This window comes from Narcine bancroftii, chromosome 6 (genome assembly GCF_036971445.1).
Source record: "Narcine bancroftii isolate sNarBan1 chromosome 6, sNarBan1.hap1, whole genome shotgun sequence".
Classification (NCBI taxonomy): Eukaryota; Metazoa; Chordata; class Chondrichthyes; order Torpediniformes; family Narcinidae; genus Narcine; species Narcine bancroftii.
Window position 1 is genome coordinate 134,035,606 of NC_091474.1, and position 25,934 is coordinate 134,061,539.

The window sequence follows — 25,934 nt, forward strand, 5'->3', positions numbered from 1 at the left end:
CCATTGATCTGATACACTTTCTGTGTCTGCTATCTAAAGCAAAACAACAAGACTCCCACATTTGAAGATTGGCCAGCTTTCAAGGGCTAGAAATGCATGGAAGTGATACAAGGTGCATGTTCTGAACCATTGTCTGTAAATTTGAGAAGTTTTTAATTATATTTTCTAATGCTTATCATGATATTTGAAACCTTGAAGAGCCAAATTCAGTGTTTATTACTTAATATAACTTCTTGAGCAGGTAGTGGTGAGTCTTCCCATGACTGTCCAGATCAAATGGTGAAGTTTTTTGACAAGGTAGTCAGGATTTTAACCAGAGACAACCAAGGTTTTGTGAAATTTGATCATGCATCGAGTGTAACTTGAAGGTGGACCTCATACATTTTCTGTCTACATTCATCTCAATGAGAGAGGTTGAGAACTGGGAGAAGAGTCGCAATGTACCTGTTGGTTGTTGGAGTAACATTCACTATCTGTCAAGTTGGCTGCTTCCTTGCAGCTATTGAAACTGGACTCATCTAAGGAAATGTCGTGTATTTAGTTAACAGGTGATGATGAGTCTTTGGGGATTCAGCAGGTGAAGCACTTGCTACAAATTTTCTTCATAAAGCAATATATTTCAAGCAAGAGAATGTGAAAATAAATTGTTAGGAATGCAAGATTATGAAAAGAAGGCAATTTTAAATGGTGTGATATAATAAGGAAAAAGTCAGAATATAGGGGAACGTCATGCGATGACATAGGGCCAGGACAGGAGATTGGGCTCCTCCAAGAAAAAGTTTAAAAAAAGTGAAGAGAAAAGCTTGAAATTCATCTGAATTATTAGCAACTGAAGAAAAAAAAATGCAATGCCACCAAAGAAAGATAAAGAAGCAGAAGAAATTATAGAGAAGATGGAAGAAAAACAATCAGAGGAAAGAGAAAGGCCTACCTTGGAGAAGAAACCTGGACCTGTAATGAAGCCTACTCTTCAATCAAAGAGGACCTCCTGACTTGCCTCCCAGCAAGCTGTGGCATCCCTGCAACAACAAACAGGGATGCCCAGACAAGTCAGGGAGGGGAGCGACTCGATTGCGCATGCGTGAGGAGTCACGCATGAGCAGTCGAAAGCAATGGTATGCCCTCCCAGAATGGCTTACCAAGCCCTCTAGACAAGCTCCCAGGCAGTCCAAAAGGCTGTCTGTGGAGAGAAAACTATTAGAGTTGGAAGGAAGAGGAGGAAGAAGAAGAAGAAAACAGTTCAGAGGAATTGTTGCAAGAACAAAGGATAAGAAAGTTAAAACTATCCCTAAAGTTCAACACAAAGTCATTTCTCTCAGTATTTGCTCTTACTGCTTCTTAGTAAGATTTAATGCTGCTATTTGCACTGTTCTAATACTGCTTGCTCTTCTGCCCATATCAAAAGCATCCTTTCTTAACTGTGAGAAATTTTGAGGTTGTCCAGAATATTTTTTAAAAAGTCACCATTACATTTTCCATTAGTTCTCTTCTGTTATAGGTTTGATTATGGAAGAGTTAAAGTTAATAAGAAATAATATTAAGAGATCAGAGGCTAAAGTTAATAAAGTATGTGAAATTGTTAAAGAGATGCATCAGGAAGTGGAAGAAAAATTTCAAGCATTTATTTAGAAAATCAATTTCTTCATGAAAAAGTAAATAAAGTGGATGAAGGATTAAAGCAAGTGTTGGCAATGAATAAGCAACTGTCTGAAATAAAATTGATTCATTAGAAAACTTTGTTCAAAGAAATGATGTTAAGGTTATTGGCCTGAAACAAGGAGAGGAAGAAGATATTCAATTTATGAATAAAAAGTTACAGTTTAATACATAACAATCTTATCAAATGGAAAAAGTAATCATGAGAAATAAACAGATATTATGAACTGGGGGAACGAGCACAAAGTTTTAGCATGAGAATTGAAAACAGAACAAGGGTAAAAAGTTATTATTGCATCTAGACATGAGAAAATTCATATATCCTATAAACCCCGGGATATAAATAATTATTTTAAGCAATTTCATATGAAATTATATAACTCAAGAGTCTATGCAGGCTGATAGTAAAACTGATCTATTTTTAACTCAAGTAAATTTGCCTAAATTAAGAACAGTTGAAGAGGTTGGAAGAGTTATAGTTTTTTTTACTAAAAAATAAATACCCTGGTGAAGATGGATTTACATCAGAATATTATAAAGAATTTAAATATGTGCTGATTCCTGTATTTACTCAAGTTTTAATACAATTGGAAGAAAATGGAAATTTACTTGATTCTTATAAGACAGCAATTATAACAGTAATTCCAAAAAAAAGGTAAAGATCCATTAATGCCATCTTGTTATAGACTGATATCTTTATTGTATGTGGATTATAAGATCATGGCAAATAGGCTGGAATTTTTTTTTACTGAAGCTAATTAAAAAGGATCAAACAGGATTTATTTAAAAAAGAAAATCGGTGGATAATGTAACTAGGTTGATTAGTTTAATTCATCTGGCTCAAATGAAAGAAAATGTAAGTGTAGCTTTGGATGCATAAAATGAATTTGATAGAGTAGAATAGGACTTTCTTTTTAAGACACTTGCTAAATTTGACTTAGGACAAATTTATAAATTGGATAAAAGCATTTTTTATTGATCCAAGAACAATGATAAATGGTCTCATGTGTGATTATATTAACAAGATCAACAAGACAAGGTTGCCCATTATTGCCTGCCCTTTTTGCATTAGTCATTGAACCATTAGCTGAATTAATTAGAACAGACTAGATAAACAAGATCAACAAGACAAGGTTGTCCATTATTGCCTGCCCTTTTTGCATTAGTCATTGAAACATTAGCTGAATTAATTAGAACAGATTAGATATCAAGGGTATTAAAATAGGGGCTAATGAACATAAAATTCGTTTATTTGCAGATGATGCAATTGTGTATTTGACAGATCCAGAAAGTTCATTAGGTAAATTAGAACAATATGGAGCAGTTTCAGGATATAAAGTTAATGGGATAAAAGTGAAATCATGCCATTGATTTTTGGTGACTCTACTCAATGTAGGCAAAATACAAAATTTAAATGGCCTGAATGTGGGATAAAATATTCAGGAATCAGAATTGATAACCAGTTAGAGAATCTTTTTAAAATTAATATGGACCATAGTTTAAGAAAATTGAAAAGGATTTTTAAAGGATGGGTTGATTTACCAATTCCATTAATTAGCTGAGTAAATTGTATTAAAATGAATATTTTTCCATGGGTGCAATATTTATTTCATTGATATTCCTAAAAGGTATTTTTAATGATCTAAATCAAATTATAAGGACATTCTCATGCAAAGGCAAGATGTTGAAGATATCTATGGAAAAATTAACTTGGAGATTTGAATTGGGAGTTCAACAACTTCCAAATTTTGAGTATTATTATAAAGCAGCCTAACTACGATTTCTTTCTTTTTTTTAGAAAGGAGAAAAAGTGGCTTGGGTTAATATTGAAATGAATAAAATAGGTGAAAAAGAATCTGAAGAATTTCTATATAAATGGAATGAGGTATTATTAACTGGAGATATAGGCACACCAATATTAAGACATTTGGTCAGAATGTAGTACAAGGTACATATGTTAATGGGAGTTAAGGGGTATTGATTAATGAGGATGCCACTGGTGCAAAATACATTGATCCTGTTTACATTGAATAATATACATTTTATTAATTGGTCAAAAAACAAATAACATTTATTAAAGACTGTTATCAAGGCAGAAATTTAATGACATTTGACCAATTGAAAGCTAAATATGGAATACAAAATAATATGATATTCAGATATTATCAATTAAAAGTTTATCTATGAGAAAGATTAACTACATCTTATTTAAGGGGAGTAAAGAAGAAAGATTTTCATAAATCTAAACAAAGGTGGGAAAGAGACCTGGTATAGATATAAAAGATAGAAATTGGATACAAGTATGTTACAATAGTATGAAAAATACAATAAATGTTAGATATAGAATGGTGAAATGCAATTTTATACATCAGTTATATATTACACCACAAAAACCTTAATAGATTGAAGTTAGATATTTCAGATAAGTTTTTCCAATGTTAACAGGACATAGGCACCTTTTTACATTCTACATGGACATGCCGCAAATTGAATTCTTTATGGACAAATTTAATAGATTTTCTTCAAACCCTATGTTGTTTCTCTTGGGGGATATATCAAGGATTAGTCCAGATTTAAAATTAGATGGGTTTCAAAAAGAATTTTTAAAAGATCACGTAGGCAGTTGCGAGAAAATGTATAGCCATTTCCTGGAAATTGGATACGGATCTGGTATTAGATAGATGGCATCGTGAAATGTGAAGTTGTATATCTTTGGAAAAAATTACATATAATTGAAAGAACAAACAATTTTTTTTGAACATTTAGATTCCATATATGCAAAGGATTGGTGTTATAACTTTATGAGTAATTACATTATATTAATTGGCAGAATTTGGTGTGAACTTTGTCACTCCTCGGCCTTATCTTAATATTACCTTATTAGATGTTGTATAAGTGTTTTTACACGCGCACACACACACACACACACACACACACACACACACACACACACACACACACACACACACACACACACACACAATATAGACATAATGATAGAATAATTAAATCACAATTTATCTATAAAGTAGTATCCAGTATGGTTTTAAAATTAGTCTATCTAATTTTTTTTCTTTCTTTGTTCTTTTCTTTCTTTCTCCTCTTTCTTTTGGGACTATGTATGGGAGGGAATAGGTGGGGGGGGGGAGAAAAATGATTTTAAAAAGTATGTATTGACTTTGATATATGGAATTTTTAGTTCTGTATGCAATTTTGTTACATGTGCCAATGAAATAAAATTTGAAAAAATGTCAGGATATTAAAAAAAATTATAGCAACAGCCATATTGAATCAAAATCAATATCTTATTTATATTATCAATGTATTCTTTTTTGAGGCAGAATAATGTAGTTCACTTCAAAGTTATTTAAAAGATTGAATTGAACTGAGAGCAGCTATTGGATATCCTTCATTATGGGAAGTACTAAAAGGTATTAAGGTTTCATCCTGAAGTAACACAGTCACTTTTATCAACTGCAGCACTTACACTTGTAAGAACTACAATAATTTAGGCCCCGATATTTTAATTTAGGCCCTGATATTTTAATATTTTGTCAATTTTGACTGTCATTAAATAACATTTTATGCAATTTAAATATTTAAGATACTCAGAGTTATATGTATGATATGTTTTAACCCATGTTCCATAAGTAGACCCTATCATTGCCACAAAGCCAGGAAACTACCTTATTTCAATCATTCATGATGTATGGTTGGTTTCAAATTTACCTCTCTATGTTAACGTTACAAACAATCCCCTGCCTCACCTTTGTAAGGTAAAAACATCATGAGATGGGACCGGAGAAGGAGTCACCCAGTACTAAGGAGTAACAGAATGCAGATGTGACCTTGTGCACTCAAGATAAGCTTTGCACGAACAAGAATGATGTGCAACAGACTAACAGAGAAGGATAGCAACAGTTTATTCATTGGACAATGTAATGGTATGATAATTTACTAAGTACGTATCCTGAGGTATAAAAAAAACACCACTTGCTGATAACGGCAGAATGCGCCTTCTCCAACTAACACTGTTAGTTGCAAGTGTTACAATCCGGCAATAAAGAACAAAGAACCTTGATTTCGACTCAGTCTGGTGTTTGACTCACTCATTCATGAACAAAGCAGACCTAACACCTTCATGTAGATTTATTCTTCTTTTGCCCCCCTTACAATTCTGACAAAGGGTCCCTGACCTGAAAGATTAACTCTGTTTCCCGACCCACAGATGCAGACCTTGATCTGCATGTGATGTCAGTAGAGCACAAGCTTATGTGCAAGAGCATGTTGAAGTTAATGAAGTAGAGTGATAAATCTTAAAAACATTAGGACTGATGTCCCCAGAATCAGACGAGGTACCCCAGGTTACTATAGGAAGCAATGGAAGCTGTGAGGAAGGATTATTCCCTCAGTGCTGGTCAAGAAACTACAAACTCAAGGCCTATGTACCCCCTCTGCAACTTTATCTTTAACTTTCTCATTGAAAGACCATAATCAGTACGAATTGGAAACAATGTCTCCTTCTCAATGATTATCAACACTGGCACACTCCAAGGATGCATGCTTAGCCCACTAGTCTACTCATCATTCACCCATGATTCTGTGCCCAGGCACAATTCCAAAGCTATCTACAAGTTTGCTGACGACACGACACTTGTCGACAGAATCATAAACAGCAATGAGGGAGAAAGATCAGCACTTTGAGTGGTGTCACGCCAACAACCTTGTGCTCAACATTAGCAAAACCAAGGAGACGAATGTGGACTTCAGGAGGTAGTCAGGGGAACATGACCCAGTCCTCATCAAGGGCTCACTCATGGAGAGGGTCAAGAACTTCAAATTGCTGGGTGTCAACATCTCCAAGGATCTCTCCTGAAGCCTCCATGTTGATGCAGTCACAAAGGCGACTCGTCAGTGGTTATACTTTGTGAGATGTTTGAGGAGATTCGTTTTGTCACTGAGGACTCTCAAAAACTTTGACATGCGTACCATGGAGAGCATTTTGGCTGGTTGCTTCACTGTTTGGTATGGAGGTGCCAACTCTCAGGACAGGAAAAATCTCAAAGAGGGTTGTTAACTTTGCCTGCAACATCATAGGCACCAGAACTCACTCCATCGAGGACATCTACATGAGGAAGTGTCTTAAAAAAAGCAGCCTCTATCCTCAAAGACCCACCATCCAGGCCATGGTCTCTTCACTCTGCTGCCATCAGGAAAAAGGTACAGGAATCTAAAAACAAGCACTCAGCAGCACAAGGACACCTTCTTCCCCGCTGCCATCAGATTCCTGAATAATTAATGAAGCAAAGGCGCTGCCAAACTTTTCGTGCATTTATTTTTATTTTATATTATTGTTGCAAGATGGTTTATAATATGAATATCTGCAATATGATGCCTCCGAAAAACACTGAATTTCATGACTTGTTCATAGCAATAAATTTGATTCTGAAGAGATTGCTAGGATGTTAGCTATGATGTTCAATTGCCCCTTGGCAACAACAGAGGAACTGGAGGACTGGAGAATGGCAAATGTGCCTAAATGAGTGTTGGGGGGTAGTAACAAAAGAAATTGATGAAGGTAGGATGTTAGATTGGTTGTCTATTGATTTTAGTGAGTCATTTGACAGGGTCACCCATGATTGACTCATTCAGAAAGTCATGAGGCATGGGATTCATGAAACCTTAGTTTTTTCAGCAGAAAGTAAAGGTTAATAGTAGATGGGATGTATTCTGAGTGGAGATTAGTAGCTGGTGCAGTTCCAAAAGGTTATGTTCTGAGACCCCTGATCTTAGTGATTTTTATAAATGACCTGGATGAAAAGAATGGAATGGGCCAGTGAGTTTGAAGATAACATAAAGGTTGGAGGTGTTGTGAATAGTGTAGAAGGTTGTTGTAGGTTTCAACACAGAATGGATAGGATGCAGATTTAGGTGGAAAAAATGGCAAATGGAGCTCAATCAAGATAAGTGTGAAGTGATGAATTTTGGAAGGTTGAACTTGAAATTGGAGTTGATGGATAATAGCAGAGTTCTTAACAGTGTGGAAGATCAGAGAGAGCTTGGAGTTCAAAACCACATAATGCTGCTGTGAGGGTCGATAGGGTAGTTAAGAGGTTTTATGTTTGTTGGCCTTCAGTAGTTGGGGATTGAGCTTAAGAGCTATGAGGAAATGTTTTAGCTCTATAAAAGTCCAGTTGAACTACACATGAAATATTGTGTTCCATTCTGGTCGCCATATTATAGGAAGGATGTTGAAGGTTTTGGATACAGAGGAGAGGAAATTTACAGTACGGAAACAGGCCACCTTGGCCCCTCTAATCCATACCAATTTAAGTGATCTCCTCTAATCCCACTTACCTGGATCCTGCCCATAACCCTCCAATCCCCTCACATCCATGCACCTATCCAACTTTTTCATGACAAAATTGACCTTGCTCCAACCACCTCTTCCAGAAGGTCTTTCCACTCAGCCACCAGTCTCTAAGTGAAGAATCACCATCTCCTGTAACTTCTAAACCTTTGCCCCCTAACCCTTAACTCATTACCCTTCATTCCAATCTCACCTACTGTAGAGCGTGTCGAAAGAATCAAAGGCTTGTTGATCGAAACCAAGCTTTTATTAACTAGTCAACCAGTCCAGAATGACCTGATCTGGCTAGGAGCAACCCTTTCCTGCCAGTAGGTGTGGCTACGCTCTCAGCCAATCACAATCATCCTACACTACAATCAATACATATACACATTGGTGATAGAATCTATACTATCACACCTACCCTCACAGGGAAGAGCCTATTCACATCTATGCTATGAACCCCCTCATAATTTTAAATACCTCTATCAAATCCCCCCTCAACCTTCTACGTTCCGATGAATAAAGACCGTTTACTCACTCTTTCCTGCCCTATCTCATTCCCCAACAGTAGATCCAACATTTCCTCTTCTCAAGTGAATACCTCAACATATTGCTGCATAAAAAACTATCCTGCACACATTTTACAAATTCTAATTCATCCAGCCCCTTCAAAGAATGTATTTCTCAATCTATATTAGGAAAATTAAAATCCCCCACTAACACAACCCTGTGCTTATTACAAATTTCTGCTATTTCCTTATACATTTGCTCCTCTAGTTCTCGCTACCCACTAGGTGGTCTATAAACACCACTATAATTGTAACTTCTCCTTTTCAATTTTTTAAATTCCACCCATACCGCCTCCCTTGATGAGCCCTCCAATCTATCTCGCATCAGCATCGCTGTATTATTTTCCCCGACAAGCAATGCCACACCATAAATTGGAGAATGCATCTTATGAGGTAAGGTTAACAGAGCTAGGGTTTTTCTCTTTGGAGCGAAGAAGGAAGAAAGGTAATTTAATAGAATCCACAAGATTATGAGAAGCATAAGCATCTTTTTTCCTCTTGTTGCAGTGCAATACCAGAGGAGATCTGTTTAATGTGAGGGGAGGGAAGTTTAGGGAGACAAGTTTAGGGGAGACATCAGGGATAGATTTTTTTAAAAATATATGAACACAGTGAGTAGTGGATACATTGTCAAAGATGATATTGGAGGCCGATAAAAGGGATATTTAAAAGACTCAAACAGGCACATGGATGCAAGAAAATTAGAGGAATATGGGTGTAAGGTAAGGAAGGTTTAGACTAGAGGTTTTCAAACTTTTTCTTTCCATTTACATACCATCTTAAGAAATCTCCATGGCATTGGTGCTCTGTGATTAGTAAGGGATTTCTTAAGGTGGTATGAGAGTTGAAAAAAAGGTTGAGGTCCACTGCTCTAGACCCATTTGTTACTGAAATATTTTGCCTGAGAAACATTATCATTGGCTCATTTCTTTTGAAGATATGAAACCATGCACATAATGAGTCAATTAGTTACGATTAAAACAATGGGTTTCAAATTTTTCTTTGCATTCACATACCAATTAAAGCAATCCCTTACTAATCACAGAGCACCTATGGCATAGGGATTACTTTAGGTGGTATGTGAGTGGAATGAAAAAGTTTGAAAATCACTGGTTGAGACTTTAAAAATATACAATAGGTCCGCACAACATCGTGGGCCAAAACGCCTGTACTGTTCTGTAATTTACTATGTTTTTTGTTCAGACTAACCTGCTGAATATTTCCTGCATTTTAAGTTTTTACTTCAGATTTCCAGCATTTGCAAATTTTCTTTATTTTCACCATTCATATTTCTGCTTGGCATGAAAAGGTCATTATGAGCATTCCAATCAAATTAATCAAATATTTTCACAATTAGAATCAAGTTCAAGAAAATAAATTGAATTAATTGCTCTGGATACTGCAAAGCTTAACCATTAAAGTGCATTTCAGAGTTCAATTGCCATAGACATAAAATAATATTTTTGAAATGGCACAAATATACCAACTTAGCAACAACAAAAAAATTAGGGACATTGTTTTCATGCTGCTCTGTAATGAATGGTACATCTTCCCAATTGTGATCAAATATCTTGGAGCTGATATAATACTATCAGCAGTGTTTACCACATCAATGACACATCATTATTATGGTTGAGCTTGAGTACACTGTTAATGCTTGGTTGACCTGAGAAGATTAGCTTATGAAGAACGTATGACTGGATATGGTCCATGACTGCTCCTATCAGGAGATCTTAGTTATAAGTGGATACCTTCATAAAATTTATTATTCTTTTTATAGGTGTCCCAGATCACAGCTATCTTTTGTATGCACCAGCTGTCAGTTATTGGGCATTTTATAACCAAAACTGTCACACACAATTGTTTGAAAATAGACTTCAATCTGCTTTTTATTCCCTGCTGTTTCTTTCAGTCTGAAACTTCTGTGACAATAAAACACCACACCAGCTCATATGACGTCCTCCATATCATGGGCACCATTCCATCTCTGCACACTCCATAAAGAAATGACTTGGCCTTACTCACAACATTCTCCTGACATGCATAACATTTTCTGATCCCTATATTGCTTTACCATAATATTCATGCTTCCAAACTGTAGAAAATAAGCTTCTCTGCCTCCTGAATCTGAATTTAAGGCACCCAGCTCTGCAAATTGAACTCACTGTTGTGTCAGGATAATGGAAGCTCTTGAAATAGAATAACATCAGTTCTCTGAATCTTAAATTAGAATAATGATCCTTAAAATGGGCTCTCTCATCCCTAAAATGGGATAACTTGGTTTTTGTTCTCTCTAAACCAGAATTGTGGGAACTCTGTTATGAAAGTCAAAATATTCACTAATGTGAGGTGACTTAAAGGAGGCTGTTGGTCATTATAAAGGAAAATGGCCAGAAAAGTTGCATTACCTGACAAGGGTTGTAGAAAGCTAGCTCTACCTGATTTTGTACATACAATCCCCATTATTTTGATATGGAAACATGAAGGGCACATTATTCTTATTTAGGGCAGAAAGTCCATGTGTATTATGCAGGAAATACCCAGCAGGTGAAGTAGCAAAGAAATAGTCAACATTTCAGATTTCAAGCAACAACAGTAAATTTTCATATTTTTCCTAATTAATCCAATTTATGGAAAAAAACATGATGATATCAGAACAGAAAGTCTGTGTTGTTCTCACTCAGAGGCAGAATACATGAAGTTTTCCAATTTATGGACAGAAATCATTTGTTATACTGATTGCTGTTTCTGTTAAAAGTACAATGGAAGATTTGGAATAACCAATGGCCACTTTTTATACCACTGTCATACTTTGTGTTTAAAGTGAGAAATTTATTATTTCCAAGAATAACATAAAATTAAAAATTTCAGCACACATGTTTATACCCTTTCTTCCTTAAGTTGCAGTGGCAGAATGTAGGGAGTTCCCCATCTATTGAACAATTGAACTAAGTTGTGCTTGACTGAGGAACAGACAAGGCAATATGATTCACTGCATGTCTTATCAAAGAGAGGTAGAATTAATCATAGGACAAGCATTCAACATTTCATGAAATTCACTCACAAACTGGCATTGCTTACAATTGCAACCCAGAAGAATTTTCATCTGCATATTCATGAATAAGCAATAAATGCAGCACAAATGTATTTGTAAAACATGAAAGAATGAAGGACTCATTAAGAATAAATATTTGTTGTTTCTCTAGAGATCCTGAAATACATTACTTCTAGTCCAGAAATGGATCATTCAGCCCACCTGCTGTGTTCCTATTTGTACATACTCCAAACCCTTTTCTCTTCAATCCATTGGCCTAGCCTTCTATCCTTTATAAATTTATATATTTTTTAAAATTTAGACATACGCATGGTAACAGGCCCTTTCAGCCCACGAACCATGCCACCCAATTAACCTACAACCTCGATATATTTTTGAAGGGTGGGAGGAAATCAGAACCCCCGGGGCAAATCCACATGGACACGGAATGTACAAACTCCTTACAGGCAGCATAGGTTTCGAACCCTGGTCCCAATCGCTGGCTCTGCAACAGCGTTGTACTAACCGTTAAGTAAACTGTGCTATAACCTGCATGTTTAACAATCTTTCCTTTAAAACAATTTATAAAAGTCACATCGACTGTCCACTGCAACTTATTCTGCAGACACGAGAGGACTTATTGCAACAAACAAAATAAAATCATTAGATTCATTAATAAAATTGATACTTTAAATTGAAAAGCTAATTGCCTTTCTTTCTTTAGAAAATAAGCATTTTTGGGGTAAATTGTTTGTTCAGCCACTGACCACAGATGATCACATTCAATCCAAATAAAAGACAATTCCTTTTGGGTAAAACTCTGTCTGAAACAAAGGTAAGTTGAAGTTCTTGGGGATATAACAGTGGGAGCACCAGGTTTTGGGACTAAATTGGCCACAGCTGGGAAACATTATAGTTCCTGCTCCAGTGAGGCCATTTAAGCCACTGGAGATGAAGGGTACTGATCCAAAACATTGATACTGCTTGACCTGTCAAGTTCCTCCAGCAGATGGTGGCATTTGAACCATTGTTGCACTGGACTCTTCAGGGTATCATTGTAAAAAAAATCTTTATGATTTCTGAAGTGAACACACCCCTCATGTTAATGAGTCAGTGGATAAAATAATGAAATAATTAATTGGAGCTTTCTACTGCAGGAAATTTCAAAAACCAAAAAGATAATTAAGGTACAACTGTAGGCTGCACTTCGCTCAAGCCAAATTGACCTTTCAACATCACCCTGAAATTTATCCATTTACCCCTTCATTGCCCAATCATTATTATGTTTAGTATTGAATGAATTCAATTGCTGAGCAACCATACCCCATATGATAGAATACAAGGTTTGTATTTTGCTGGGTAGCAAAATTTCTCTTTGTATCATTTCTAAATTGCCACAATTTCCACCCTGAGAACACCTCACATGATATGTTAATTGTTTATGGTTTTTTTGTGGCCTGTTGTCAAGTTTCAATATTCTTACTCTGCGGGATTGGTGGTTTTGCCATTTCTGCTTCGATCAAGCAAATGTTTTCCAGCTGCTCTGCTATGGGGCATCAGCCACATTGTCACTTCATATGATCTGAGTGTGGTTTGACCCAGGTCACCACTGTCATCCACCACCTCTGTTGTTGTTCTGGTGTGGACTTTACCCTTATTATGAGCTGGACTCTGAATAATGGCAGGGCTTTGACACCTCCAGTGTGGTATTGTGCCTTTTTCCCCCTCACTGGTTTTTTGCCATTGTCCCTTTGAATATCTTTGAATGTGGTTTTTGTTTTAGGAATCATCTATTCAACACCTCTACAAATCACCAAGACCAATTGACTCAATGTCCTGTCATTGAACAAATAACAATCAATCAAGCAATTCAAGTCCTCACCACTTTCAGATATGCTTTCATCAGTGCAAGACAAAAGTGCATATGGTTGCATATATGGTACTTTATGATCTTAATTTAATTCACTTCATAAATACTGGGGGATAGATAGTTATTCAATATAACAATAAGATTATGCAAAGTTGTATTTCGTTACTGTTTGCTCCTCAGCAATTGACAGTTTCTGGAACATGGCGCAATTCTTAAAGTTGAGAACACATTGACAATGAAAAATAAAAGAAAAAAAAAACGAACATTCAAAGTAACTCTCTGGCCACAAGGTTCTCCAAATACTTGGACCAATTGACTGTCCTTCCTGGAAATTTTCCAAACTAGTTAAGGTTCTTCTGGGTGCTGAAGTTAAGATGCAGTGTTTTCACTTTGCAAGGTTTGTGAATACTCTTTGGGGTATCCACAAACCTTGCTTCTGTTTCTACTTCTGCTTCTTCTTCAGTGGTCTTCTTCTGATATATGATCTTGCCCTTTGCCCTGGCATCAGAATGTGGTGTGTGTCAAGTCAACACTGATTTCTGCCATCTCTGAGGTCAACCCAATGTGTGCTCCTTATAGAGAGAGATGCATTGGTAATCGATCCATTGATTGACAATTTTCATAACTCACTCAATTCTGTGAGGGTGGCAGAAAATGGAAAACTGCTAAAAAAAGGAAAAAGGCAATATGAGATCTTTGGCTGTACCTCGGTTAGAAACTCTCAGCTCCTCATCTGATGCTCTTTTGAACTTTCCCACTGTTACAAGCTTTGGCTTCACCTCCTTCCTTACATTTAATCCTCATTAGATTGTAAATGAGAATCCAATCACTTTTCAAGAGCAGTTCACTTTGACTGTCCTTTACATCTCTCCTGAGAAAGTGTGGTCACATACAGGTGCATTTCTTTCCATCAAGTCTGGAACTGAAATGCCCCTTCTAGACTGGAATTAATGACTGAGTGATTGGAATATGTCTTGCATATAGATATTCAATACATATTAAAAAAGGAAGGGAAAGGTCAAATTGAATGTTGACACCTTAGTAAATGAGGCTGGGGAAATAGTTATGGATACAAGGGCATGGCAAAAGTATTAAACAGGTAGTTTATATCAGTCATTATAGTCGAAGAAATAATCTATATTCTGAATAATGCGTAAGAGGAATGAAATGCCAACAATATCACCAGAGAATTAGTACAAAGTAAACTAATAGGGCTGAAGGTTGATAAATGTTAAGAACTCAAATAAATAGCTTCATAAATGGTTGGTGCAAAGTTGCAATCTTCCAAAATTCTTTGATCCCTCAGAAGTACCAGAGAAATGGAAAATGCCAATATTATGTTCTTATTCAAAAAGAGCAGGAGGGGTAAAACAAAAGAGTAAATGGGAGCTCGTTAACTCACAGTTATGGGAAAGAAGTAGTAATGGCAGAACATTTGGAAAGTCATAATCTGAGCAAGTAGAGTCATTATGGTTTCATGAAGGGGAATTATGATAAACCTAATAGACTCCTTAAAAAAGTGTTCACCAGAGTTTATAGGTGTAGTACATGTCAATATAATAAGATTTCTTAAAAAAACGTTTGACAAGGAATCACACTAAATGTTATTTTGCAAGATAAGGGTTCACGGTGTAAGTTAGTTTGGGGATAAAATGATAATTTAAATGTAAAAAGAATTCAGAAAGCGGCAGTACCGAGTTTGGAGGATTCTTGTGTATGAAATGCTACAAGTAAAAACAATGCTGGAGAAACTCAACAGTGAGTTAAACACTAAAAACCAGTATGCAGATAATTAGAAGGTGAATTGAATCCTGCTCTTTTTATTTAAAGAGAATTGGAGTATTAAATTAGGCCACTGTACATCATATTAGTGAGGCCAAATCAAGAGTATTGTGAACATTTTTGGTTCCTTTATTTAAGGAAATAAATTATTTCATTTAGAGGTTCACAAGGATGATCCTGTGTAGAAAGCTTAGAAGAATGAGAGGTAATCTTATTGAAACATACAAAATTGTTTGGTGACTTAAATGCATATACATCTTTGTTTCCCCATTCACAGGAAAGTCTGGACCCAGAAGGCATAGTTTCAGAATAAGGGAACCTGCCATTTGGCATTTAAGACAAATGAGGAAGAAGTTCTTCTCTCAAATGTTTCCCCAAGCAACCTATGGATGTTAAAAGCTGAAAACTATGTTTAATTGAGAATGGAAACAAGTGTTATGGGGAGAGGAAAGGTCAGTGGGTTTGAGGCAACAGATGATGTTGTTAAATGGTGGAGCAGACTTGAGGGGGAAAATGGCCTATTCCTGAACTTATTCTGATGGCATGGTTTGTTGAGATAGGTTAAATAAATATAAACTCTCCACATGAAGATCTTCTCGTTTAAACCCATTCTTCATATGAGACAAATTAAAAACTTAGCACTATTCAGATCTGGCAAATTATATTTCATGAAAATCAAACCTTTCTGAAAAAGAATCTACAATCTGAAATGCTGATTCTGTTTTGCCTCCACAGATTTTGCCTAAATTATAGAATGCTTCCAGAATTTTCTGTTTTAAAATATCAATCATTTTCTTTTCAGAGCTCCATTAATGTTCCTTGGGTCTAAGCAGGTTCTCAGTTTCTCTGCACATACCAAACTAGGTACCGAGGATGGGTGTGTTTAATCCTACTATTGTCTCTGCACATCAGCATTGTTTCTCCATGAGAGCTGATGGAATTGGACCTCTTGGGATACGATACAGACTGCCATCTCTCGGACAGGAATAGCCAATTTTTATCCTCCATGTCTTTGCTTCATCAAATATATCTACATATTTATCAGCAATTTGGATGCTTCAATGCAAGAATTAATTTCATCGGTCTTCATGATTGTGTCATGGTGCCTTTTCCAGTCCTTTCTCCTGTACTGTTTTACTTCCACATCAATGCATGTCATCTTTCTGATCCACAATAATCCTGGATTCTTTCGTTTCACAATGTTCATACAACACTCCCCACTCAGCTTCAGTGTAGCCTTTGTTAACATTGACTCATTGCATGCATTGGGCCAACAGCAGATCAAAGGTTTGTCTCAGGAAGACATCTCAGTTCAATTTGAATAACAATACTTCACCAACATCTTGGCATGGACACATTTGGTGGGTGTTCCCTCCATATAACTGACCTCTTTTGGCATTAGTTACATTTCTTTTAACTAGTATTATGTCCCTGTTTCTGTCACTGTGTAGATCATCTTGTCCATTCCATACAGATTCATCATCATTCAGTTCCTGTCGATATAATTTCCCAGTTTACTTCTTGCAAACTTTCACCCTCCCCCCCCACACAGAGAGCACTTGTTTGTAGCCCCTCGTTTTACCATCTGCCATTCATGCAGCTTTTTTGTTATTTCTTTAAACTGCCCTTTCATTGCATATTTTTTATATCATTGGTCAACCAACATTTCTATCTTGGATAGCTCGACAGCTTTCCACATCTGCGTGCTTCTCATGAACTAAACTTCATTGGGTGGGCACACACAAGAGACTGCAGATGGTGCAATCTGAAGCTAAACACAATCAGTTAGAGGAAATCATGTCAAGGAGCATCAATTGGAGAAAATGTGTTTTGGCTCTAAAGGATGATCATTCTTTTACTCCCACTGATGCTGCTTGACCCATCAAGTTCCAGCAGCAGACTGTACTCAGCTCTTTGATTAGATTCCACAAGTAATCCTGCCTCTGATGGGCAAGCTATTCAAAACTATGGGTTTATTTGCAAACAGTTTTACCTGAGTGAAGTGTCAAATCATTTTCCTGCAGCTCTGTAATGCATTACATTTTCAGGGTCTGATTTGAGGAAATTATACTGAGCTACAATTCTCTTCTTGTAGAACCAATGAGATACAAGAACATCTTTGCTCTTGCACTCTGATTTATCCACCATAGTAAATTCAATAATCTGTGTAAACTATTCTATGATCTTCATTCTTTTTTTTTTGAAGGTTAGGTGTCTGAAAATTCAGTTAATAAGTCTTCTTTTGTTTTTCCATCATGTACCATCTCAAATGAATTACACAACTAACCATTTCCCAACACACATCCATGCCTTAGCTCTATTGGGAGAGTTCCTACCTGTTGAAAGATGTTCAGGTGCGATTTTTACATTTCATTGTCACCATCAACCAGCACTTCTGACGTAAAAACGTAAGATTCATCAAAGATGGAGACCAGAGTTCCGATGAAGGGTCTTAGAATGTTTCATCTAATCATGATGATGCTTAACTGGTTTGGTTCTTCCACCATTTCGGATTTTGTTTCAGATTCAGCATTATATTCTATCACATCTGACACAGTGACTTGGTATTGTCCTCTCATTCATTCATGAAGGAACTGGAGCATGGTCTTTCTCCAAAGATACCGAAATTAAAATGAAATTGCATTGTGGAAAGAAGCTTTTCTCCCTTGTGTACCTGCTAGCAGACAGCTTTGCAAAGATACGGACGAACAGTCTTTGGTATGCTCTAGCTTAAACGTTGTTGCAGGATACTCGCAGGGAGCTTTTGAATCTATAGTACAATTCTTACAGTGGTATCCACCACATATTACACAAATGTCTAATATTGCAGATGTGGACTCATCAGATTCTTAAAATATCATATAAATAAATCCTCACCCTTATTCTCTATCACATTAGTACATGGAACATTACAGCACAGGTCCTTCAGCCCACAAAATTATGCTATCCAACAAACTATTTTTCTTACATCCAGTCTAAGTCTTTTAAAAAGTCCCTATTGAACCAGCCTCCACCTTCAAACCTGGCATTTCAGGCACCCGCTCTTTGTGTAAAAAAAAATGACCCCTGATTTTTCCTTAACTTTCCTCCCCTCATGTTGTACAAATTCTTTGCTATTATTGCCCCAGGAAAAAGGTGCTGCTGTCCATCCAATCCATGCCTCATCATCTTGTAGACCTCTATAAAGTCCGCTCATCCCTCTTTGCTCCAAAGCGAAAATCCCTTGTTCTGTTAACCTTGCCTCACTAAAGCTCTTACATGTCCTTCCTCTAATGAGATTATCAGAACTGAACACAGTATTCTAAGTATGGTCTAACCAACGTTTTATAGAGCTGCAATATTAGTTCACAATTCTGGAACTCAATACCCTGACTTGTGAAGGCCAGCATACAATAAGCCTTCTTAACTATCCTATTAACGTGCGCAGCAACTTTAAAAGATTTGGATCCAAAGGTCTCTCTGTTCTTGCACATTGTTAAGAATCCTGCCATTATCTATATTCTCCACTTTCAAGTTTGAATACTATTTTCCACTTCCCCACCCAACTCTGCATCCTGTCCACATCCTGTTGTAACCTATGACACACTTCTGTGCATTAGCGTCCAATCAAACACACCTTCAACCTTCACATCATCTGCAAACTTACTGACCTATCTTTCAACTTCTTCATGCAGGTTATTTATAAAAATCACAAATAGCAGGTGTCCCAGAACAGATCCCCATGGAACTTCACTAGTCACTGACCTCCAGTCAGAATATGTTCCATCTACTACTATGCTCTGCTTTCTCTACAGCCATGAGGATGTCATGCCTCATGATTTTATTGTATACAAGTTTTCATAATTTGTCTTGTAATGCTTGCCCTACTTTCATATCTATTCACATTCATAAACCAGAACAGGGAAATCTTTCTGCAATATATTGTCAACTGCAAGACCCATTTTCGACATCATTACCCAGCTCACGCTGGAAAAAAAATAGGATGACAGTGAGGCAAAAATCAAAGCAGTGGGGAACTCCTTCACTCAAGAGTGCAATGATCAGAAATGCAGAGACTAGAAATGGAGCCAGATTCACCAATAATTTTCAAAGAAAATTACACGCTGAAGAGGTGAAAATAAAACTGCAGAGCTAAGCTGTACTAATCAGATTAAATTTTATTAGAACCAGTGAGGACAAATGCAGATGAATTTTCTCCTCTTGTTCTGTTTCCTTCTTCGATGAGATTCAAGGCATGTGGTTTAACAAGTCTACGTCATATAAGCTGTGACATATTGAATAAAATAAAGATACAGATCAAGGTTTCATGCTGTGGCTGAATTATGTGGGAGCCAGATGGACCCCCTGTGGTTCCAGGTGATCATATCTGCAGCAAATTTTAGTGGCTCGAGGAACTCAATCTCAAGGTGATTGAGTTTCAAACACTATGACGTAATCATGGTTTAGAGGTTACCTGGATGGTGTTTCAGGAGGCAGTCACACCCGGTAGAATATTACTTTTTAAGTTCAGTCTGTGGTCAGGGACAAGGTGGGGGGGGGGGGGGGAGAAAGAGGGGTGACAGCTCATAAGGCAGGCAGGGAGATCCAAGAAGTAGGGCTCGAGGAGCCTCAGCCTCATTTGTCCAACAGAACAGAGATTCTTACTCCCTGTGCAGATGAGAGTGCAGACTGTAGGAGGGATGAGTGTGTTGACCATGGCTCTGTGGTTCAGGAAACCATTCAAAATGAGGGAAGAGAAAAGAAATATAGTGATAATAGGAGATAGTATAGTCAGGGGAATAGACACAGTTCTCTGTCATGAGAATCAAGAGACCTGAAGGTTGTGTTGCCTGGCTGGTGCCTAGGTTCAACATGTTTCATCTGACCTCCAGGTATTTTAAATGGGAGGAGAAAAATCCAGTTTTTGTCCATGTGGGCACCAACAATAAAGGTAGAATTAGGAAAAATGTTCTTCTGAAGGAATTTGAGCAAATAGGGACTAAATTAAAAAGCAGAACCAAAAAGGTACTAATCACTGGATTGATGTGTAATTTAACAGCATCAATAAAATTTGGAAGATAATTGCATGGCTCAATGGTGGGTGTGGGAGAAATGGGGGCAGTGGCATCAGTATTGGGGAAAAGGAGAAAGTTTCTCCAATGGGATGGGCTCCACCTGAACCATGTTGGGACTAGCATCCTGGCAAATCATATAACTAGAGCTGTGGATGGGGCTTCAACTAAAAAAGCAGGGGCGTGGGTTCAGCAGATTTGTAAAGTAGTGCACAGATAGAAAAATAGAGGAATTTAAACTCAGGCCACACAGAGACATATACGAGAAGGGTAGTGAACATGGGAGTGAAGTTTTTGTATTTAAATGCATGCAGCATTCAAAACAAAGTAGATAGGCTTAAAATGCCATTAGAAACTCAAGTTTTTTGTGGGCAAAACAGAGACAAGGCTGTTGTCGCATCACTGCAGAGAGCTCAACATCCAAGGATACACATGCTATGAAAAGAAAGGCATGTGGACAAAGTGGGGTAGGGTGGCTGTTGGTAAAAAATGAAATCATATCCATACTGAGAAGGGACATAGCATCAGATGTTGAATCGTTGTGGTAGTGTTTACAAAATGCAAGGCTAAAAGACCCAATGGGCATTATACACTGATCTCAGAATAGCAGCCAGCAAATTACAACAGGAGGTAGAAAAGGTATGTAACAAAGGCAATGGAAAGGAGGGGATGCCTTCAATGTAGAGGTAGACTGTGAAAACCAGGTTGGTGCTGGATCCCAAGAGAATGAATTTGAAGAATGCCCACAAGATGGCTTTTTAAAGTAGCTTGTGGTGAAGCACACTCAGGAAAATGCAATTCCGGATTTGTTACTGTGACATGCATCAGTTTCACTTTGGGAACTTCAGGTAAAATAACCATCAGGAGGCAGCATCTCAATTTGATAACATTTACTCTGCAGTTTGAGAGGGAGAAGCTCAAATTGGATGTGGTGGTATTACAGTTGAGGAAAGGTAACTGCAGAGGCATGAGGGAGGAGCCAGTTAAAATTGATTGAAGGGGACCCAAGCAGGGAAGATGGTAGAGAAAATGGCAGGATTTTCTTGGAATAATATGAAAGATGCAAAATCAATTCATCTCAAAGACTAAGAAGCATTTTAAAGGGAGAATGAAGCAACTGCAGCTGAAAATGGAAGTCAAAGACATCTTAAAAGCAAAAGAAAGAGTATGTTGTACACCAAAAATTACCAGAAAGCCAAAGGATTGGGTAGCTTTTAAAAACCAAGAGAAGGCATCAAAAGAAGCAATGAGGGAAGATTACATATGAAAATAACTTGCCAATTACATAGAAGAGGACATCAAAAGTTTTTTTTCAGATATATAAAGAGTAAAAGAGAGGAAAGCATGGACATTGGACCACTGGAGAAGTAGAAATGGGAAACCAAAAAAAGGCAAATGAACTGAAAAGGTATTTTGCTTCAGTCATCACAGCAACATCCTATAAATTCAAGAAGGTCAGGGGACAGAAGTAAGTGAGGTCATGATAATTAAGGAGAAGGTACTTGAGAAGCTGAAGGTGGATATGTCATCTGGAATGGATGGAGTACACCCTAGGGGTCTGAAAGAGGTAGCTGAAGAGATTTTGAACACATGAGTGGTGATCTTTCCAGAATCCCTCGAGTCAGGAATGGTCCCAGATGACTGGAAAATTATATCTATCATTCCACTCTTTAAGAAGGGAGAGAGACAACAGACAAAATTATAGGCCGCGTAGCCTAACTTCAGTGGTAGGCAAGAAGACCATTAGTAAGGATGAGATTTTAGAATACTTGAAAGCACATGAAAAAATAGAATGAAGTCAGCAATGGTTGCCTTCAAGGGTGATCTTGTCTGAAGTAATGAACAGGACAAACAAAGGAGAGACAGTGGATGTTGTTTACTTGGATATTCAGAATGCCTTTGACAAGGTGCTGCACATGAAGCTGCCAAACAAGATAGAAAACAATGGTATTTCAGGAAAGATATTAACACGAATAAAAGATTGGCTGACTGGTAGAAGAGTGTGTAGGAATAAAGGGCACTTTTCTGGCTAGCTGCCAGTGACTAGTGGTGTTTTGCAGGGGATCAGTGTTGGGTCTACTTCTTCTTTGGCTTGGCTTCGCGGACGAAGATTTATGGAGGGGGTAAATGTCCACGTCAGCTGCAGGCTCGTTTGTGGCTGACAAGTCCGATGTGGGACAGGCAGACACGGTTGCAGCGGAAAATTGGTTGGTTGGGGTTGGGTGTTGGGTTTTTCCTCCTTTGCCTTTTATCAGTGAGGTGGGCTCTGCGGTCTTCTTCAAAGGAGGTTGCTGCCCGCCAAACTGTGAGGTGCCAAGATGCACGGTTTGAGGCGATATCAGCCCACTGGCGGTGGTCAATGTGGCAGGCACCAAGAGATTTCTTTAGGCAGTCCTTGTACCTTTTCTTTGGTGCACCTCTGTCACGGTGGCCAGTGGAGAGCTCGCCATATAACACAATCTTGGGAAGGCGATGGTCCTCCATTCTGGAGACGTGACCCATCCATCGCAGCTGGATCTTCAGCAGCGTGGACTCGATGCTGTCGACCTCTGCCATCTCGAGTACTTCGACCTTAGGGATGAAAGCGCTCCAATGAGTGTTGAGGATGGAGCGGAGACAACGCTGGTGGAAGCGTTCTAGGAGCCGTAGGTTATGCCGGTAGAGGACCCATGATTCGGAGCCGAACAGGAGTGTGGGTATGACAACGGCTCTGTATACGCTTATCTTTGTGAGGTTTTTCAGTTGGTTGTTTTTCCAGACTCTTTTGTGTAGTCTTCCAAAGGCGCTATTTGCCTTGGCGAGTCTGTTGTCTATCTCATTGTCGATCCTTGCATCTGATGAAATGGTGCAGCTGAGATAGGTAAACTGGTTGACAGTTTTGAGTTTTGTGTGCCCGATGGAGATGTGGGGGGGCTGGTAGTCATGGTGGGGAGCTGGCTGATGGAGGACCTCAGTTTTCTTCAGGCTGACTTCCAGGCCAAACATTTTGGCAGTTTCCGCAAAACAGGACGTCAAGCGCTGAAGAGCTGGCTCTGAATGGGCAACTAAAGCGGCATCGTCTGCAAAGAGTAGTTCACAGACAAGTTTCTCTTGTGTCTTGGTGTGAGCTTGCAGGCGCCTCAGATTGAAGAGACTGCCATCCGTGCGGTACCGGATGTAAACAGCGTCTTCATTGTTGAGGTCTTTCATTGCTTGGTTCAGCATCATGCTGAAGAAGATCGAAAAGAGGGTTGGTGCGAGAACACAGCCTTGCTTCACGCCATTGTTAATGAACCCTTCTCCATTAACAATGGCGTGAAGCAAGGCTGTGTTCTCGCACCAACCCTCTTTTCAATCTTCTTCAGCATGGGTCTACTACATATAAATAATTTACATGATGGAATTGATGGAATAGCCAAGTTTACAAATTATACAAAGTGGAAGGATAAGTTGTGTTGAGGATGTAGGGAATCTGCAGAGGAATTTGGATATGTTGGGAGAATGGGAAAACAAGAGGCAGGTGGAATATACTATGAGAGGTGTTTGGTCTTGCACTTTGATTGAAATAATAAAGTAGACAATTTTCTTGATGGGGAGAGAATTCAGAAAGCAGAGGTCTATTGGGACTTGGGACACTTTGGTGCAGGATTCCCAAAAGGTTAGCTTGCAGGTTGAGTCAGTAGTAAGGAAGTCAAATGCAAAGTTACCATTTATTTTGAGATTAAACACTAACATATAATGTCAAGACTTTATATGGCATGGTCTAACCACATCGGGAGCATTAATTCTGATATGGACTCAGAAGATTGGAAAATTAAAAATATCACTCCACTATTCAGGAAGGGAGGGAGGCAGCAGAAAGGAAATTATAGATCATTTACCCTGACAACAGTGGTTGGGAAGATGTTGAAGTCAATTATCAAGGATGAAGTTATGGAGTACTTGGAGGCACATAACAAGATAGGCCAAAGCCAGCATGGTTTTCTTTAGGAAAATCTTAGCTTGAAAAACCTATTGAAATTCTTTGAAAAAGTGACAAGCAGGCTGTATAAGGAAGATGCAGTGGATGGTGTGTATATGGATTTTTGGAAGATGTTTAACAAGATCCTGAATGAGGTTACTTAACAAGAAAGGAGCCCGTGGTATAACAGGAAACATATGAGTATGGGACCTTTGGCTGATTGTCAGGAAACAGAGAGTCAGAATACAGGGATAATATTCTGGTTAGTTGCCAGTTGCCAGTGGTTTTTGACAGAGTTCTGTTTTGGGGCCACTTTTTTTAAATGTTGCATATTAATGATTTGGATTATGGAATGAATGGCTTTGTGACTGTTTGCAGATGATTCAAAGGTAGGTAGAGGAACAGGTAGTGTTGAGGAAATGGAAAGGCTGCAGAAGGAGAATAAGCAGAGAAGTGGCAAGTGAAATACAATGTCAAAGTGTATGATCCTGCATTTCGTAGAAAAAAATATATGGGGAGACTTTTTTTTATAAAAAAGGCAGAAATTGAAAATATTCAGATGTAAAAGGTCCTGGGAGTCCTTGTGCAGGATAGCCTGAAGGTAAATGTGCATGTTGAGTCAGTGTTGAAGAAGGCAAATGAAAAGCTAGCATTCATTTCAAGAAGAATAGAATATCAGAGCAGGGATGTGATGCTGAGGCTTTATAAGGCACTGGTAAGATCTCTCGGAGTATTGAGAGCCATTTTAGGCTACTCATTAAAGGAAGGATGAGCTCACATTGGAGAGCATTCAGAGGAGGTTCTCAAAGAAAATTTTAGGAATGAAAGGGTAGCCATACAAGGACCGTTTATAGTTCTTGGCCTGTACTTGTTGGAATTTCAGAGAATGAGGGAGGATCTCATTGAAACATTTCAAATGTTGAAAGGCATGGACGAAATAGATGTAAATGTTATTTCCCAGTGGGAGAGTCTCAGACAAGAAGGCACAACTTCAGGATTGTAGGGCACCTGCTTAGAACAGAGAGGTGTGGGTATTTCTTCAGCCAGAGGGTGGTAAATCTGTGGAATTTTTTGCCATAGGCTGTTGTGGAGGTCAGATTATTGAATGTATTTATGCAAGAGATTGGTTAGTTCATGATTAACCAGGGCATCAAATACTATGGGGGAAAAGGCAGGGCAGTTGGAAAATGGAGTGGGAAAATTAATCAGATCAGTATTAAATGGTGGGGTAGACTTGATGAGCTGAATAACCTATTTCTGCACCTATATCTTATGGTCATTGTGAGCAATTTTTGGGCCCCCATATCTTGGGGATGTGCTGATGTTAGAGAAAGAAGACATTTCCAGAAATAGGAGAGTTCAGGACCAGAAGGCACAACCTCAGAATAAAGGAAGATCCCTTTAGAACAGAGGTTTCTTCAGCCAGAGGGTGGTGAATCTGTGGTATTCATTATGTATACTCAAAGCAGAGATTGATAGTTCTTTGAATTTTAAGGGCGTTAAAGATTACAGGGAGAAAACAGGAAAATGGAGTTGAAAGGAAAAAAATATCAACCATGATTTGAATGCCAATGCAGACTTAAAGTGTTGAATAGCCTAATTGTACTCCTAAGTCTTATGCTCTTAAAATCTGAAGTGACAAAATCCTTGAAATGTGCCATACTTGCAATTTTTGTCTCT

At 38.0% G+C, this 25,934-nt stretch overlaps 1 protein-coding gene across 4 annotated transcripts in view; it reads left to right on the plus strand.

Annotated features, from left to right (window-relative positions):
* LOC138736496 (adhesion G protein-coupled receptor B3-like) overlaps positions 1–25,934 on the plus strand; it is a 156,425-nt gene that overhangs the window by 24,419 nt on the left and 106,072 nt on the right. The window contains exons 3-4 of one of the 4 annotated variants that reach the window (XM_069886130.1): positions 13,395–13,550; positions 15,541–15,797. The exons of the other annotated variants lie outside the window; for them this stretch is intronic. Of the exons in view, the coding sequence (XP_069742231.1) occupies positions 13,395–13,438 (44 nt within the window). The 3' untranslated portion in view covers positions 13,439–13,550; positions 15,541–15,797. Of the gene's footprint in view, positions 1–13,394; positions 13,551–15,540; positions 15,798–25,934 lie in introns of those variants that run through there. 4 annotated transcript variants of the gene reach the window in all.